Source organism: Macrosteles quadrilineatus, unplaced genomic scaffold, assembly GCF_028750875.1.
Source record: "Macrosteles quadrilineatus isolate MER2022 unplaced genomic scaffold, UCM_ALF_1.0 Scaffold_1__1_contigs__length_201487025, whole genome shotgun sequence".
In the NCBI taxonomy this organism is placed as follows: domain Eukaryota; kingdom Metazoa; phylum Arthropoda; class Insecta; order Hemiptera; family Cicadellidae; genus Macrosteles; species Macrosteles quadrilineatus.
The window spans coordinates 48,457,205-48,472,063 of NW_026542594.1; the positions used below are offsets into that span (position 1 = coordinate 48,457,205).

At 35.9% G+C, this 14,859-nt stretch overlaps 1 protein-coding gene across 5 annotated transcripts in view; it reads right to left on the minus strand.

Annotated features, from left to right (window-relative positions):
- The window catches only part of LOC128982953 (coiled-coil domain-containing protein 97), a 72,042-nt gene extending 58,798 nt beyond the window's left edge, over positions 1-13,244 (minus strand). For 2 of the 5 annotated variants that reach the window (XM_054402052.1, XM_054402057.1), the window contains exons 1-2: positions 12,201-12,337; positions 2,731-3,191 (exon numbers count right to left, since the gene is read on the minus strand). In XM_054402052.1, the coding sequence (XP_054258027.1) occupies positions 2,731-3,123 (393 nt within the window). In that variant the 5' untranslated portion in view covers positions 3,124-3,191; positions 12,201-12,337. The other 3 variants (XM_054402056.1, XM_054402053.1, XM_054402055.1) reach the window with 3 other exon arrangements.
- Between the last annotated feature and the right edge of the window lie 1,615 nt (positions 13,245-14,859).

Consider the following 14,859-nt stretch of genomic DNA (forward strand, 5'->3'; position numbering starts at 1 on the left):
TCCAATTTAGTTAAAGGTAGGCCCTGCACTTCTAGTCAATTTCAAATCAACAACGCAAAAATAATATTATTGAAGTTTAATAGGGTTTTAGGTTACCGTGCCGGTATAAGCTTAAATGCAATTTGTTTTTGTAAGATGTTAAGTTATTTAGCTTTCTATTCCTTATTACCATAGATATTTTATAGAATATTATAATTATTTTATTTAGTGTTATTTTCAGGACAGACCCATTTGCATACATGTTTATTAAGTTAAATACTATAGCAGCCTTGGAAATAAGTTTAAATACTATAGCAGCCTTGGAAATAAGTTTAAATATGTATTGTAGGTGTGTTTGTATTACAAATTTAAGCCTTATTTTTTTCAATTATTTGACAAACGTGTATGATGGTAGGTTTTCCTTTGGCCTATATATAAATATGCAGGGCCCTCCCATAACCTATGAACACCAGCCGCTACTGGTATTGCTGTCCATGCCAGCTGTCGTCATTTGGGGACAGAGCAGATTTTAACATCCCTAGGGCCGAAAATCAGCTGCCCGCTTACTTTCTTAAAACATTAATGTATATTAAATACACAATCGGTATCCACAGCATTGCAATAGAATTGTCTTATTGTCACCACTGCCAAGTAACTACCGGTACTGTTTATTATTTTTTTTGCTGATACCTCAAATTATTTCTTCACATAGCCCTTAAAGTGTTAGTTGTGTTATCAATTATCAATCATTAAGATGGGGACGCCACTTAGGTGCGTATTGTAACCCAAATATGAGTGAAGGATAAGTGTAGAATGGTGTGTGATGATCTGTGTAGCTTTGTTACTGACTAAGATCAGCTGTTAGCCAGGATCATTTATTTAAAGCCCAATGATCAGGAAGTTGACTAGTGTGCAATATTATTGTGGTGAATAGTGGTACCGGTACTAGGGTTTAGTGTAGTGAAAAATAGCATTCGTACCACGGACCAAAATGGTTTTGCAGCTCTCGATCGTTTTAAGTTCTCTACTTTGTCTCAAACTTAAAAAGTATCTAGAGCCCGCAAAACCTCATTTTTGGCCCTAGGTACGAAATATACTATTAAGAGAAGGACTGAAAAACTTAGTTTGGTAGGATTTTGTTAGTCAATGGATACCATGGGCGCCCACAGGGCAGATGTTAGCAAGATGTTAGCCCTGGCTGAAAAATAAGAAATAAATTTAATACCCATAATGTTCTATAATAACTTTTATTAATCAAAAGTGGGTTTTAAGAAATTTTAAAAAGTACCTTTATTATGGTGATTTCTAAAAAAACTTTTTAGTTTTTAAATTTATGTTTAAATCAAATACTGTAGCCTAAGAAGGCCTAGTTGAATCACAGATGTACCATTCTTTAATACTTTAACAAAACTATTCAGAAAACAAAACATCAACTTTCTTGGCTTTTATCTAGGCTTTATTAAACTGTAAATTTATTTTTCTTCATAACTGTTTGGCTTGTGGATTTGATTTAACAATATAAACCACCTATACATAATAACTTCAAATAGATTATTAATTTTGAATGTTGGCATAAAAAACGATGACTTGATACAACCCTTGATACACAATATACTATTTTGTTTTGGTTGGTTCTATGTGTTTACCAAATAGCTTAAAAAATATGTTTAAAAACACTATATTTTAGGAATCTTCCCAGGGAAGACCCGAATCCCCTAGATTTTCATTAGATCAATATATTGCACCCCCCTGTTCCAAATCCTGCGAGCGCCCATGATGGTTACCTATATTATTCATAATAGAACATTTTTGTAAAACTTTTTGTGATACATGTGGAAAGGAATTCCAGATTTTAGATAGTTATTCATCCAAAAATTCGCCTTGCAGTAGTTTTTACGACTCCTGGGGAAGGCATATCGGTAGTGGGGGTATAGTTGACGAGCCATACTGCAGCATTGGTAAGCGCTTTTCTTATACCTGCAAGTCTACTTTGTCGGTTACTGTCGGTTGAGTGACATGAGTAGCACAACAAAAACATGTTTTAAAGCTGTTGCGTGTACAACATTGTTTGCAGGAGAGGACCTTTTCTGTGACCCATGGAACAAACACGATTCCTGCAGGGGGCCTTTTAAGCCGTGAGTAACTTACAGATCTACCGGTTGAACTAGACTGAAAATCCGGTAGGCCTCATCTCTTTAGAGACCCAAAAGTTGAGGACAAGAGTAATTAGTTGTGCCACTGAACATTCACATATTTTTTGCTATTTTCAGAAATACAGCAAGTGCCATGAATTGCTCCTAGCAGTTTTAAAAACATTTTTCACAATCTTCTCTTTGTTTTGTAAAAAAAGTAGTGGGAAGGAATACACAAACTGTTTTTTTTTTAAGCCTAGACTTTTTGTAGTAGGCCTACTGTACTGTGACAGACTTTTTATAATTTGTTTGCAGTAGTTATTACGACTCCTGGGGAAGGCATATCGGTAGTGGGGGTATAGTTGACGAGCCGTAGTGCAGCATTGGTAAGCGCTTTTCGTGTACTGTACCTGCAAGTCTACTTTGTCGGTTACTGTCGGTCGAGTACCACTAACTGAGTGGCGCAAGTTAGGGAGAGGATCGTAGAGACAACACCATCCATGTTCAAATTGTAGAAAACTAATTTTATCTGGCTTACACATACAATAAGTTGCTCAGTATGTTTTTGAAAAGCTGTATTGAAAATTTATACTTAACGCTAAGAAGTTCATTGACTTACATTTTTCAGTGAAGACTTTTCGGTGCTAGACCTATTTTCATAAGATTTCTTGAGTTGTGTTAAATGGAGATCTACAATTACACTTTCCTCCTCATTTCGGTTTTCAAAATAGCATAAGTGTTCTTTTGATAGGTAATTTCCAAATTTTGCCAAAAATAGTCCATAGTCACGATCTAACAATTCTTCAGTTAATAATCTCTTCTCTTGTTCACTAAGGTCTTCTTTGCGTTTATGAATATTATTAAAAATAATTTCATTGTTACTGGATATATGATCAATAATTGATTTTTTCATTGATAATCTATTTCCACTATCCTTACTTTCATCTCTAATATTCTTCAAAATTAACTCTTGTTCTTCCTTTAAAGATTCTTCCTTAAAATTATCCCCCATGTTTCTTTTGGTGGTTACTAACAATTTTTAATTTTTAAGTTAAAGAAACCATTTCTTTGTTGTCAGGCCTGAAAAAATGACAGATTATTATAAGAAAATGTGTTTGTCTTAAATTTGCTGTAAGGCATACTCCAGATAAAGTAAAAAATGAAACTAAGGAGTGTTATACAACCTTTAAATATTCTATAACGCAGGACATCCACTAACACTCAAGTACTTACCAGTATGAAAATCAAGAAGTTTGTTTTAAGCCCTGCACAAACCAGAGCAATATTTTATCGCTGGAGCAACGTGATACAATTTCTAGAATTTTATCTGTGATACTTGAGTGATAATGTGACAGTGGAAACAGGTGCTTCTACACCAGAGCTGGAAAAGAGATGTGCAGGAAAGCCAGTACACCTCAGGGGTGCGGTGGTTGTGTGACTGTCTGGACGTAAAAGTGTTGTGTTATAGATAGTGTTTGTATACCGATACTGAACTGTGTGTTTCCTTAATACCTAGGGTTGCCATATGGTAATGTATAAAAAAGAGGTTTACATGGTGTCTACTAAACCTGGTTTGAAAAATTCAAGGAGTTTTCCAGGAGAATTCAAGACAAACTCCTGAATTTTAAGAGCTACTTTTGGAACCCGCTCAACTAATCGCAACACGCTAATAATAATTTATTATTATTTAAAACAAAACTTTTCCAAAGAATAATATTTTATACAACATAATAAAACAGTATAACTGGTAGGTAAGGCGACACCAGTTATCATCTCCGGCGATCGTGGGAATACCGGTGAGCATATCTTGCAGTCTCATCAACACCGCGAACCGATCGCGGCAAAACAGGTTCACATATTTTATGATTTCAGCAACACCGATAATCGTCTCCCGCGATCGCGGCAATACCCGTGAGCCTATCTTGCGGTTTCTGCGGCACCGATAATCGTCTCCCGCGATCGCGGCAATACCCATGAGCCTATCTTGCGGTTTCGGCGACACCGATAATCGTCTCCCACGATCGCGGCAATACCCGTGAGCCTATCTTGCGGTTTCCGCGACACTAATAATCGTCTCCCACGATCGCAGCAATACCCGTGAGCATATCTTGCAGTTTCGGCGACACCGATAAACGTCTCCCACGATCACTGCAATACCCGTGAGCATATCTTGCGGTTTCGGTCACACCGATAATCGTTTCCCACGATCGCGGCAACAAAAGCAGTAGTATTTCGATTAGCCGACGATTCCGATGACCGGGCTCCGGATTCCCGGAGGTTTGGGTGGATTCCTGGAGTTTTCCAGGACATTTCAAGGTAAGATAACATTCCCGGAGTTTTCCGGGTTTTCCCGAATTTCCCGGAGAGTAGACACCATGGAGGAGATTTTAGCTGGTGGCCCCCACTATAATAGTGGATAGAAATAAGCAGGCTAGCGAAATTGCATAGGCCTACCTAGTACATAGCAAAAATATTAAAATATAAACTGTATGGGCATAAACTAAAACTTAATAAAAATGATGTCACTGGCCCGAAATTAAAGCAGTTTTTATTATTATATAAATGGAACCGTCAAAAAACATCCAAACCAGTTGTTACCGCTACTAGCCTATAGACATTCGGGCCAGTGGCGTAATATGTTTATATTTATTAATCTATAACTTTCTTGTCACAACAAAACGCTCTCTGTCTGCTAGGCTTTGGTTGGTAGTGAACGCGGAATCGGGGATACACTTCAGAGTGGCCGGCAGACGAGAATTGAAGGACTGAAGGCAATGAAACAGATGATGAAAATAAACTAAGGACATTGCTGGCCAAAGTGAAACCAAGGAATAAAAACACGTTAGTAGAGAGTACCTAAGACAGTTGCATTTTTCAGTTATTGCATAGACCTAACGATATTTGCGAACACCAACCTTTATTTTATTTCAAAAGTGCTGTTATATATTGTATTTTAATAGGTAGAGAGTAAAATAGAGAAGATTTTTTAATTTTTGCAGTAATCCCCCGGAGCTAAATTTTGAACATCAAAATCCGGTAATCACCAGGGAAATGGCAACCCTATTAATACCATAACATCATCTGATGAAGAATCGTCGCTGTTTACAGTTGTGCTAGAAGAGGAAAGAGCAAGGAAAATGTGGGTACAAGACATAAAGGAATAGCTGCAATTTGGCAAGTATCATAAGCAAAAATTTGGCCACAGTTAAGAAAAGATGAAACAGATTCTACATACGGGTGTCTCACCTAAAGTAAACCAATAGCTAACTTTTTTATTATGATAAGGACAGTTAACTCTTTAAGGGGAGCTTCCCTTTATTTTTTAGATGTTTTTGGGATGTTTTCAAATTTAAAAAATACGACCGCCGTTTTCCAATAGGGTACGGCTGACAACTTCAATATTTTTACGGAACGCTCTGCATTTGATGAATGTAAATCCAATTTAATTTTTTTTTTATTCTTGACATTTTTTCTCTAATTCCACTCGTTTAGAAGTTACAGCGTTAAACGTAAGAAAAGTTTGCTTGCGGTGTACATTCTGCATCCAGTAGCTCGTAAACAAGTACCTATGTTTAGAGAGAAAATGCAAAGAATAAATAGGTCTTAAAATTTTATATAAATTCTAAAAAAACCATGCAAATATTAATTCAATTTTTTCAAAAAATATCTGCCATTTTCCATAATGGAGACCAACTTTAAAATTGGAAAACACTATTTTATGGTATTTTTGGAATGTAGATACAACTTTAAGACTTTTGTTCCTTGTATTTTCTCTCTAAACATAATTGTTTAGGAGCTATGAATGTAGCCTACACAGCATGCAACTTTTTCTTAGGTGTAACTTGAACTCCTAGAAACAAGTGGCATTAGAAAAAAAGTCAATAAAAACGTTTTTAAATTGCATAGGCCTGAATCCTTAAAAAATCATTAAAATATAGGTTCCATAAGAAACATTGAAATTGTCGGCCATATTGGAAAATGTTGGTGATATTTTCAAAATTCAAAAACATACAAAAAAACATCTTTAAAAATTAAGGACAGTGCCCCATAAGAAGTTAACTGTCCTTCTCATAATAAAATACCCCCGCCGCAGCAAACCTGCAGACTAAGCGAATTTCCATTTGCTTGATTTGATTTTTAATTAAATCTATTCAAATAACATTAGGTTTAACGAGTACCTAGGTTTGCTGCCTACAGGGTAATAAAGCGTGTTTTGTAGCAAAATGTGTATCTCTTGGTATAAAATAAATAGACTGGCCAAGTTTGATCCAAATATATATGCATAAACAAGCAAACTACAACAGTTTACTTATTCTCCAAGCGAATTTCCATTTGCTTGATTTGATTTTTAATTAAATCTATTCAAATAACATTAGGTTTAACGAGTACCTAGGTTTGCTGCCTACAGGGTAATAAAGTGTGTTTTGTAGCAAAATGTTAATCTCTTGGTTTAAAATAAATAGACTGGCCAAGTTTGATCCAAATATATGCATAAACAAGCAAACTACAACAGTTTTCTTATTCTCCATAAGAATAACATAGGAATTTGTAATTTACAAATTTCTCCGTAACCAATAACCATACAAAAACACTTCAATATACAGTAGAACCCCTTTAATCCGAACCCCTGTAATCCGAATGTCCACTAATCCGAACGCCTCATTGCTGTACTCTATACATAGTAACAGTAGTTCTTTATTGTATACTGCATTTATTGATATACAAACCGTAATTATTTCAATTGTAATGTACAGTACTGTTTATTCCCTATGTTTAGCACTGTATTAAATAAACACTGTATTTTACTTTATAAAGCATTTTTCACTTTTCCCTAACTATTGTTATGTAAAAACAACAATATGTTCTGTAATCCGAACTATTCAATAGTCCGAACTACCCCTGGTCCCAATTAGTTTTGATTAAAGAGGTTCTACTGTACTGAATTATTTGTTTTTTTAAGCACTTTAAAATGGTCTTTAGGAAATTTGGGAAATTTTATGTTTTGGGGGTAAAAAATGAGAAAAACCAATTTTTACCCCATAAATCCCCCCATAAAACCCCGTTCCCATGGTCCGATCATGCTGGTTTGCGAACTCGTTCAAATAAACGTAGGTTTACATGTTGTACCAAATTTCATTGAAATCGGATCATATTTGCTCAAGTTATCGTGCTAAACGGACCCCCATGTTAACCTTATGAGTATTTATATTTTTTAAAGGGAATTAAAGAATTTAGTCTGATGTTTCAACTAAAAAAGTTGGTTCTATGATATGGAAAAGCATTAAAAAGTTATAAGATTTACCAACAGGGTGCAGCACTATATTTTTTTGCATTTATGAAAACAGCTAAATTGAACTAAGCAGCAACAAAAAACTGTGATTCGCAATGAGAACTGTCAAAATAGGATTGTTTACAGTTTATGTTTATGCTTTTCATTTCAAGAATAATTTGTGATATTTTGCGAATTGTTGATAATTTATTTTTCTCTATTGTTTAGGTGAAGCGGTAGATCATTATGGCTATGGTAGATGTGTAATACTATGGAATACTGTAAATTTAAAAAAGCTAATTTTATCAAACTGTGTCCTCCCTTATTGCAAACGCAAAGCTTGCGTAACAGGCGTGGTCACCACGCCAATGGACAGCCGTAGGCAAATGCCGTGGCGCCACGCTACCGTCCCACGGCCACAAGCAGCCGTGTAGTGTAAACAGTTTTCTGGTAGAAGCGTATTCATTAAAGGCGTGTTCATTTTTATTTACGGGTGGGTTATGGATTGTGCCAACAGATTGATTATTGAAGGATGTACGGCAGTGGTTGCTATTCTAGCTGAAGAAATAGCACGGCATTTAAGTGTTATTAAAAGATAGAAACCAAGCTGTAGCTTTCAATATTTATATTAAATAAACAAGGTTCACTTTGATACCGTTCAAGCATTCGAATTGATTGACCTTCCATTAATTTTAAAGATTGCTTTGTTTTCGGTTTTCACCGTTTCAATTGATTCGACTTGTGTCAATGTTATAGATTTCTTTGTTTTCACCATGTTACCGTAAACTTAGACGACAACCACTGACTTTAAAGAACAATAGTTAAACTCTTAGTACACACAACGGCGAGACGGAAGACGATAACTCTTCACCACGTCTAGCCACGCCTGCAACAGGCGTAGCAACCAAACACGGTTTGGTTAGTTCCAAAGGGCGTGGGGAACAGGCGTATTGGGTTGCCACGTCTGTTGCTCTCACGTCTCCACTGTTTACACGAGAGGTGGCCACGCTTCTCAAGAAAGTGAGAAAATTTCTCACCTACACGCCTGACTTTAGCCGTGACCCCACAACAGTGTAAACACCGCTTAAGTTTTAGGGGTCAAGGAGTAAAGTTACGAAAAAACATGTAACGAGTAAAATTTAAGTAAGGAGAATACAAATCAATAATAATATTTGCAAAAAGAAATTATTTAAGTATGAAAAAATAGCGAAAACTGGTAAAAATTTGAAATAAATTTACCAAATTTTGAAAGTAGGGTGTTTTTTGAAGGTTAAGGAGTGCGATTTTCGGAAAACGCCTAAGAGGGTTTTGTAGAAAATTTAATTCCCATGAAAATACTTTCAAATCTTTTCTAGCTTTTACCGTTTTTGAGCTACATCCGGTTGAAAAAACGTGTTTTTTTGTTTTCAGAGGTCCGCCATTTTGGATTTTTGGGGGGGGTTAAATTTGAAAATGGGACTTTTGCAAATTCCACCGGAAATGTAAGATCCCCTAATACAATAATAACAAGTTTCAAGTCTCTAGTACGTTTATAAGTGGTTCAGATGAGCATACCAAAGTCGGCATTTTTCAATGTTATTTCCCATAAGAATAGCATTTGGGGGGGGGGGGAAATTCTAAAATCAGGGGGAGTTAAAATAAAAAAATGCAACTTTTGAGAATTTTCCCGGGGGTTTGGTACCAAGACCTACACGCGTGCCAAATTTCAACTCCCTAGCACCTCTAGAAGTGGTCTAGAATTAGTATCTTCTGTGAGTGAGTTATATTTATGCGAGTTTATAGTATTTAGATACTAGCTGGCCCGACAGTCCTCGTCCTGTCCTAATGTGGTTTTATGTAAAATGTTTGTTCATTTTCAAGATGAGATTCGCATGGCTCAATCACGTCCTAGTTGAAGTTCGTTCGCTACGCTCACTCACCTTTAGGTTGGAGCTTATTCGCTGCGCTCACTTGCCTTCAGGTTAGCTCGTTCGCTACGCTAACCCGCCTCCAGGTTGAAGTTTGTTCGCTACGCTCACTCACCTTTTGGTTGCAAATTAGCTGTTGTCATAAATTTAAAAATATATACAGTGCTGCACCCTGTTGGTAAGCCTATAAACTTTTTAATGCTATTAAACATCACAGAATCAAATTGTTTAGTTGAACCAGCTGTTAAGATTCTTTAATTCCATATGAGTACTCATAAGGTTAACATGGGAAACTCCAGAGCCACTGGGGCGGAGCCCTTTTGACGGATCTGCACCAAACTTCACAAAAACCATCCTTGAATAATGCTTAATAATGCCTGAAAGTTTCATTAAAATCTGTCAAGCGGTTTCGGAGTCCATAAAGGACAAACAAACAAACAAACATACACATACAAACAAACAAACATACAAACATACATTGGATTTTATATAATATAGATGAGTGTAGAATGCAGTCTGATGATCTGTGTAGCTTTGTTACTGACTAAGATCAGCTGTTGACTATGGTCAGGAACAGCTGGATCCATAAAAATACCCCATTTGCCTGGATTGATTTTGAAAGTAGGTTTGCTGGTACAGGAAAACTAATTAACTTGTGTTTTTTATTAAAATATTAATAGCTTATTGTAAAATAAATAAATCTACCAAATTATATCAAAATATATCCATAAACAAGCCAACTACAACATATTATAACATTCTCCATAAGAATAACATGGGCATTTTAAATTAACAGTTTTTTTTTATTTTCTCCGTAACCAATCACCGTACAAAAACACTTTGATATACTAAATTATTTGTTTTTTTAAGCTCTTTAAAAAGGTCTGGAGAAAAATTTATAAATTTTGTGTTTTACTTAAGGGTAAAAAATGAGAAAACCCCATTTTTACCCCACAAAACCCCCCGTTAAACCCCGTTGCCATGGTCCGATCATGCTGGTTCGCGAACTCATTCAAGTTTATCCCGTCTTGCACCTTCAAAAGAAATTTTATCAAAATCAGACAAAAATTACTCAAGTAATTAAGCGGATGGACACATATATATCTATATTAAATTTATAAAAGAGGAAGTTTGTATGTAGGCCTATATATATATATTTGAACGTTATGGACTCCGAAACCGCTCGACAGATTGAAATGAAACTTTCAGGCATTGCATCATTAAGCATTATTCAAGGATGGTTTGTGTGGAGTTTAGTGCAGATCCGTCAAAGGGGTCCGCCCCAGTGGCTCAGGAGTTTCCCATGTTAACCTTATGATGCTTATATTTAAATGAAATTAAAGAATGTTAACAGCTGGTTAAACTAGACAATTTGATTATGTGATGTTCAATAGCATTAAAAAGTTAATAAATTTACCAACAGTTTGCAGAACTATTAGGCCTATTTTTTTTTATTTATGACAACAGCTAATTTGCAACCAAAAGGTGAGTGAGCGTAGCGAACGAACTTCAACCTGGAGGCGAGTTACCATAGCGAACGAGCTAAACGTGAAGGCAAGCAAGCGCAGCAAACAAGCTCCAACCTAAAGATGAGTAAGCGTAGCAAACGAACTTCAACCAGGATGTGGTTGTGCGATGCGAACAAACTTATCATGAAAATGAACGAGCATTTGACATAAAACCACATTAGGACAAGACGACGTCTGTCGGGCCAGCTAGTATATATAATATATATATATATATATATAGGCCTTTAAAGATATATAAAAAATTGAACAAATGGTGTTTTTGGCCTCTGGGGACATCAAAATGAAAAAGTAAATCGGTCCCGGGTCTAGGTCTTACCATGAGACCTACGGTAATAGCTACTTCCCTATAGCGAAATTCACTAAAAATTAGGTATTGATTCGTTTTAGGTGAGAAACCCTTCATATGTTATTGAATGAATCAGAAATGTTTTGAAGAGTTGCTGAGTTTGTCCTTCTTCCGCATCGCTCAGGTGTTTTCAGGGCTTTAGTCTGGTAGAAACATTAAGTGCTGTGTGTTGGAAATTTACCTCTAGGCTATCATACTCTGACTAGGCCATGTCTACCCTTCTGGCAGGCACAATTGAATAGAAAAAGTAAGTTAGGATTTGTAGTTTGTTTGGATGGATTGGCTCTTGTTTGATCAATTGGCAATTTGAATTATAGGCCTAACCTAGAACCAGATTCTGGAAGACTTTAAGTAGTTTAACTTACTTAAGTTATTATTTCTTATTAATTAATTTTGTTATGATGTTTGCTTTATATGGTCGGCAACATCATACTAAATTACATTACTGTACCTTATAATTTAATACAAAGTAGGTTTTTTAAGCCCAAGTATGAATGGACCCACTACACTACACAATGCCAAACTGCACTGTTACCGTACTTAAGTACCTAACTTAATGGTACAAATCGGGTACACTTCCATATCTGTTGGCACAAACAACCAAATGAGTAGGCTAATATTGAATATTCGATTGTTTAATTCGATATGTCGTTTGGTTAGTTAGGTTAGGTTAACCCCACCTAACTAACCAAACGATAATATCGAATAATCAATATATCGATCGATATTTTCATTCGGTTGTTTGTGCCAACAGATTATACAGATATATAGATAGTGTACCCACAAATCAGTGAACGTATTACATTTAGTGCACCTTTGCTACCCATTCACTAGAAAACAATGTCGAGGTCTTAAACTTAGGCTAAGTTAAATTCACTAATTTAAATAGATTGACAATGGTCTGGCCTTTTCCTAAAATAAGGTCTAGGCTACTAACTGCCTGTTTGAGTAGGATTATCAAGGGAACACTGTAAGTTAGTACCCTAGGCTAATTAACTTAATTCATTGATACAGTTAACTTATATAAAATTACGGTACCTAAATTTTGTTGACAATGTAGGTAGCGCTCGAGTGGTTTTTTATTGCAATAACTTAAGCCTAGGTAATATCATGTTGTAGCCTAGAATTGTGATAGGTAACGGTTCTAAGGGTAATGAGTTTACGAGCAGGCATTTAGTTAAAAACATAAAAAATAAAGGTTGTTAACAATGAAGCAGTAGCTATGCTTGTCAGTGCACATCTCATGGCACAGAACCATGGTGGGTATTTACTCGATATCAAGTCCACATATAATGTTCCAACCAATCCTGAGGAAACAATCAAGAAACCTATTGATTCAGGGACCAAAAGTGAAACCCAAGCAACAAGAGAAGGTACAGTGCTTATACCTATCTGCTGATGAGTTATTTCATTCTTTGCCAAAGCATTTCCCCATTTAACACCTCCAACGAAAGCTAAAATTGTTGCACCATACACCAATTGGGCTGTTGCTAAGAAGGGACTAAATGACCCAACTATGAAATAAAGCGGAGGAAAAACAAAAGGGATGATTCCTCCAAAACCATACAAATTAGCAGCAACCGGAGTCTGCTTCAACTGATTTAAGTCCACTTTTTTAATTACTGATTTTAAGTCTTCTTTCAAATTGTCTGTAACAGATTTATCAACGCATCTACTTGTAGAAAATGACAGAGGATGCAAATAGAAAAGAGGACTTCTTTCTCTCACTTTCAAGTGAGATTGACTTGGGCTTAAGCTTGCTTTAGTAACCAGATAACCAGTATGAGAAACTGTTTGTGGTAAAAACCTTCTATAGAGAGGAAAGCGATGTCCATGTCCCATCAAAATAAAATTCATTTGAAAATTGGATCACAAGCAGAAGAGAGCCTTTTCTCAAGGCAACCCTGACTGGTTGATAAATCGAAGAAATAATGTAAATAAAAGAAAACACTGACTTGACAACTCCACTACTGACTGACTGAACAAGATAACTATTCAATTCACTATTTTTAATAAAAGTGAGGTTAACCAACCAAAGTGTCCAATTATGTAATAAGTTTTTTTTTCTCTCCAGTCTAGTACAACCCATGGTGGAAGTAAATAAGGTGTGCTACTCAGCCGGACGAGTTTGAGACCGTTCCGCGCATCGCAACGTGACGTCACCTTGGGGGCAGACCGCTTCGCGCGCGTATATAGCTCAGCGTGACACTGCTCTATTAACATCAACATTTTGAACTGTTAGAATTGAGGAAAAATTATGAAACTTGACATGGACATCAATTATAAGTGGACGATGCGTGTTTTGAAAAAAATAGTTTGTAATTGTTAAAAACTTAAGCGTGAAATCACTCTTTATACTTGGCCTTTCTTAAAACTAAACATGTAAAAGTTAGTGGGCTACCAATAAATCACGTACTATTTGGTTAGAAGCATTTGACCAGCGGGAAAGTTTTAGATAAAGATCCAAAATTAACTTTCCTTCAAACCGTTGTTAGAGGCGTTATTTCCTGAGATATGCTAAGTTATATGAGCGCGTGATCGGAGCGCGTGCTGCGAGTCGAGTCAGTTGCCAAGTATTAATCACACATTGCCATCCAACAAATAATGTAGTTTCATGAATATAGTATCATTGATACTTTTATTCCTGTATTTATATTTTTATGTGAAAAATTTTTGTTTTGTTGACTTCAGTGTGTTTTTCCCCGTTTGAATATGGGTTATTTCGTAATAGTTCACAGAGAATAATACTAGGTGAAACCCGTCGAAATCGACGGTTACTTTCAAGGCTTACGTTAATTCATCTAACTGCGATAAATTGGGTGAAATATACATATTTTGAGCAATTAACATTGTTTAAAGAGTAATAAGTGTAAAAAGAATAATTATATTAATTGCGTTAGTTGCCAAATTTGGTTGATCATTCAATGAAAAAAATATTCCCCATACCGTACGTCATCGGAGTTATTATTAGTAGTCTATGTTATTTGGTATATCTTCCTTTGGAAGTACGTTTAAATAGTATTAAAATCGTATCGTATTGATGGATCTTTTGTAGTTAAACACTTTCGTGATTTCATTAGTGTAATCCACATGTAATCTATAATATAATATTAAAACGAAACAGTGTTTTTTTATTTCACGATTCTGAATCAACCACTCGCGACGGATTTTCATGATTTTTGTGTTGAAAGAAAGATAATTTTGAGAACTAGGGAATGTCGAAGCCATAATTTTAGTTTAGGGTCCCAGTTTTTTAGAAATTAAGTTTTAATTTTTAAAAAGTCTAGCAGCCGACGCTAAGATTCTAAACTAGCTTTGGCAGGTATTTACTCAGGGGAGGTATAGAAGAGGCTACGATGACAGCTGTGGGCTTCTTATTAGCTGAGGGAACGCCATTACCGTAACAAAACGTTCAACAGCCATCGGCCTCGGTGGTCTAATGGTTAGCGTGCCGGACTGGTATACTGTAGGTCCCGGGTTCGAATCCCGCTGGTAGCATTAACTTTTTGTCCAAGATCTTTTTATTATCAGCAAGTTTGGTGATAATGATGACGTAAAAATCCGGAAATGGCGTTGGATTTGAGCTGACGTCACGATGGATGATCATATGATGTTCAAGGTCATTTGTTTGTGTTTAAAAAAAGGAAGCTATCCTACAGTTGTAGTGTAGGATAGCTTCATTGTTTTGTTTATTGTT